At 37.4% G+C, this 3993-nt stretch overlaps 1 protein-coding gene across 1 annotated transcript; it reads right to left on the bottom strand.

Moving 5' to 3' along the window:
• Window positions 1-434: 434 nt before the first annotated feature.
• LOC114750733 (probable polygalacturonase At1g80170) lies at window positions 435-3510 on the bottom strand. Its single transcript, XM_028939337.1, has 11 exons — window positions 3394-3510; window positions 3138-3269; window positions 2794-2970; window positions 2394-2414; window positions 2087-2294; window positions 1924-2005; window positions 1606-1714; window positions 1320-1436; window positions 972-1224; window positions 797-839; window positions 435-501 (listed from the first exon to the last, which is right to left on the bottom strand). The coding sequence occupies exons 1-11, from the start codon at window positions 3496-3498 to the stop codon at window positions 435-437; spliced, it is 1314 nt and encodes a 437-aa protein (XP_028795170.1). The 5' UTR covers window positions 3499-3510.
• Window positions 3511-3993: the final 483 nt, after the last annotated feature.

Here is a 3993-nt window from a genome sequence, read left to right as displayed (position 1 = left end):
ATAATGATTGTAGGTATAGTGCCACTGTGCCAGCCGTTCTTTTGAGAACATGAGAAGAAAGAAAGTCACAGAAATTTCTGGAAGAGGATTCTGATTATTATGAAAGCTCATCCCGAATCCCCCAACCTAATACATTTCTGTGAAAGTTGAGTAGAAAAGTAGAAAAGTAGACATAGGTTTGGCTTCTTACATGCATGCACACAAGGTCCATTATGTGAATAAAAAACACACACACTCTTTTTTTTGGGCCTTTAATGGCTATTACATCCAACTTTTTACTTGCCTGAGATTGTGAGGCTACAAGCCAAAGCACTAAAGCATAAAAATTACGCACATACATGTATATATAGTTCCCCGGGGATATAACACATATTGATGTGCTTCTATTATATTTACTGAGAATGAAGAAGACGAGAACATTATGATAACGATAGTTATGGTGAATTTGCTTCTACAGTCTGGTTGAATCCAGCTCTGGTAACTTTACTCGTGCAGGTTGCTCTGTGGAGACATAACAAGGAACAGGAAAACCAATTGAATCAGCAGAGAATGGATATGAATTTAGAAGGTATTGTCACTGGAGAGAATCAATCTCCTCAAATGTGAGTTTTCACCTTCAGAAATCTATCTGTCTAAAGGTTTGATCTATTTCATTCAGTCAAGTGTAATTCTTTAAACATGTGAGGGGGGGGGGACTATTGATGAAAAACCACTTCAACTATTAGTACGGAGGTTGAGCTCTCCATAAACAATACCCGAATTGATAAGGGTTATGCCTTGCTATATACCTTCTTACCTTCCACCTGCTCGTATTTTCAATTTGAGGATTCGCAAGTTGACTGCATTCAAAAAAGAAAAGAAAGAAAGTTACTTCAAAAACTAATTAAGTACAGTTCAACAAGATCTCTAAATTCCCCAAAAGATTAGTATTAATGCTTCAGATTAAATGGATAAGAAAGTTTGTGTCCGACCATTCTTCTGGACCATGAAATTCTGGCAAACTGGGGAGCAAGCAGAAGGCATCACAGGACCCCTAATGAAGCCATGAGCTTCCCAACAATAAGATCTCACCAATCCTCCACAGCAAGGCGCGAGAAAGATATTCTCAAGGTGTAAATCTTCGCAAGGAGAGGCATCACTGCATGCAAATTTTATAGCATTCTGTGAAGCTGATGTTCCTCTGATATTGATGAAGGATATGTGCCTCACTTTCACAGCAGAACTCTGCATGATTCTCTCATGAAAGACAGTTGATGTTAACACATCTAGAACTAGAACCATCTTCCTCAGAGATTAGAGGAATAAAATTTCCTATGTACCTGATTCTGACATGTCATGGAGGAATCACAGTAATATTGATCTATTGTTATTGGATTTGATACTTGATCCATCAAAATATTTCTGAATGTGATATCGGAGGCAAAACCACCACCACCCTATCAATACACACTGAAACTGAGTCTTTCAAACATGAAGCAAAAACTTCAATACCACATTTTGTGTCATTATTGATGAATCAATGCTAAACGTTCAAAGAACTTTGTCTCAATACAAAAAGAAAAGAGAAAAAGAGGGCTGAGAACACTACGATCTTCTAAAGATTACCTGCCATGTCTTGATTCTTACCCCATTACCAGTTCTGTAAAGAAAAGCTCCATCCACTGTTACATCTTGCACCTTCTCCCACGTGTTGAATTTGCCCAAGCTACCGATACTGAAGAATGGTTTTTTCAACCAAACATCAATAGATCCACATGTTTCATGATACACCTCAATGTCATCTTGCTAATGGAAATATATTTGGAAAGGGAAGAAAAGCCTAGTAAAATTCAATTTTGGAATTTCTTTATTCAGATTTTAATTATTATTATTATTTACTGTCATCGATCTAAACATTAAAATTAAAGCAAGAGTTACTCTTACCTGATGCCATGGCCTGGACCACAGGATAAGTTTGTAATCCTGATTTTTGAGGAATTGGTGACTATGGAAATACAATCATCCCCTGTGGTGATAAGCTTTTTATCAAGCAGTCCTTGAGGATAAACAACCAAAACAAGTCTCAAATTTTGAAGTAGTAAGTGACCTGTTTGGATTAAGCAATCCTTGACCTCAACACCCTTTGAAGCACCAATATGAATTCCATCAGTGTTGGGGCTAAAGGCAGGAGCTAGCACTCGGAGATTGGATGTGATGACGTTCCTTGAACTAGTGATGGCCACGTGGATTTGTTGGCTATTGAGCAATTTGAGGTCCTTCACTCTGAGATGGAAGCATCTATGGAAAGTGACGGCCTGCACAGTGTAATTGTGGCTCTATCTTCAGCTGTAATGAAAACAGCAGAGAAAGTAATCATATCTAACATCTGTGAAACTGAAAGATCCATCTCTAACCGTTGGAGCGGCTTCACATGCCTGCAAAAACACATTAAAGTCACTTTTAGTCCTATACTCATCCTAAAACCTTCATAATTCAGACAAAAAATCTTATGTCTAGATGTGTCTATAGCTAAAGCGTAAATCTTTTATTCTATGCAATGGTCTATAGCTCATTTAACTCCAAGTTAAAACAGACATGCGGATGTAGATGTCAGGTGATTTATGGGGGGGAAATAGAAGGATATAAACCTTAGCCAGTTAATTGATGGTTTAACCCAAAAACTCAAAAGTTTATCTTCTTTTTGTTTTTTGGGGCGACAAGATTCAAATTCTTATCTTTCTAATTATATAACATTACTTTGTGAAATGGATATAAACAAATTTGTGAATAAAAGTCGCGTAAGAGGTAGAATACATGATTTGGGGTGGTCTTGCATGATCTGGACCACCAATTGTGGCCCATTCCATTGATAGTGCCACTGCCACCACCATCTACAGTGAGATGATTCAGCCATCTGAACGAAAGCCATTTCTGTCGATCAAAACCATTCCACTGCTCTGGATCTTTTGGTGCCACTATTGATCCTAAGATCTGATCATCCCTCCATCACAAACTCAAATCTCATTATTAATTGAAATATTCATTCTATTTATATCAGAATCTGCATGCAAATATACTTACTCAGACACGTGCCTACGTTATCAATTAATTGTGTGTGCGCACCTACACACACACACACTTCTCTTAATAATTCTTACCAACAAAGTGACCCTGGACCGACAAGGTCCCACAATGTCAAGTGGATACACCAAAAATGTTTTCCCATATGGCAACAAAATCTCTGTTCGTCCATGCAACGAGCAAGCTATTTTCCAAGCTTCTTGAAATGCCTGCACCATTACACATATGAGGAATGACGATAATAAAACTTGAGGTTTGTTTCTTCTTTTTTTCCTGAAACCATGTTCGAGCCGAGAAATATTAATGAAGCTATAGAAGGAAGACATGGCGTACCTTGGTATCATTATGTTGGCCATCTCCTTCTGCACCATAGTCAATGACAGAAAATAACCTTTTAGATCCCTGTGTGTGGGGAAGAAGATGTGGAATCCCAAGCATGAAGATAAGAATAAAGCTTGAACATGAACAAAATTTCAGGTTGCTCATCTCTCTCTCTCTGAAGACAGACCTGAAGTATCAGACTAGGAGACATATAGAACGATTTTGAAAACAAATGCCTGCTTATTATAGTTATAAACAGTTCATTTCACATTCTGAAGGCGCATTCTTTTTCTGCAGTTTCATTAAAACAGGATAACGACAATGCTGGGTCCCGAAAAGAAACAAAACCCTACGCAATGGCATTTGCTAAAGAAAGAACAGTTTCTCTCCACTGCACTTTCCATTTATTTTACTCCCAATATATAGATATATTTTTATAGAAATATATTGTTTAAATGTGAAAAAAGGAATAGTTAAATATGAATTGTTGATTGCCAATTTGACAATTCAAATCTCTATGGTGAAAATAAAGTGGAATGAAAAGTGTAGCAGTCTAGCAAGAGAAAACCCATATAAATCTCGCTCATAAAGAGAGAACCTTTTGTCCTTCAT

Source organism: Neltuma alba, unplaced genomic scaffold (genome assembly GCF_004799145.2).
Source record: "Neltuma alba isolate B1F8T4 unplaced genomic scaffold, ASM479914v2 tig00006625_pilon, whole genome shotgun sequence".
NCBI lineage: Eukaryota > Viridiplantae > Streptophyta > Magnoliopsida > Fabales > Fabaceae > Neltuma > Neltuma alba.
This window is presented reverse-complemented; position numbering and strand designations above follow the sequence as displayed.

What these genes read in the sequence shown, in the direction of transcription:
- LOC114750733 (XM_028939337.1), bottom strand. Translation starts at nt 3,498, where the DNA reads ATGCTTGGGATTCCACATCTTCTTCCCCACACACAGGGATCTAAAAGG. An exon ending in GGATTGCTTAATCCAAACAG is followed by an intron (nt 2,006 to 2,086) that starts GTCACTTACTAC and finishes TTATCACCACAG; the next exon opens with GGGATGATTGTATTTCCATA. An exon ending in TAAGAATCAAGACATGGCAG is followed by an intron (nt 1,437 to 1,605) that starts GTAATCTTTAGA and finishes GTGTATTGATAG; the next exon opens with GGTGGTGGTGGTTTTGCCTC.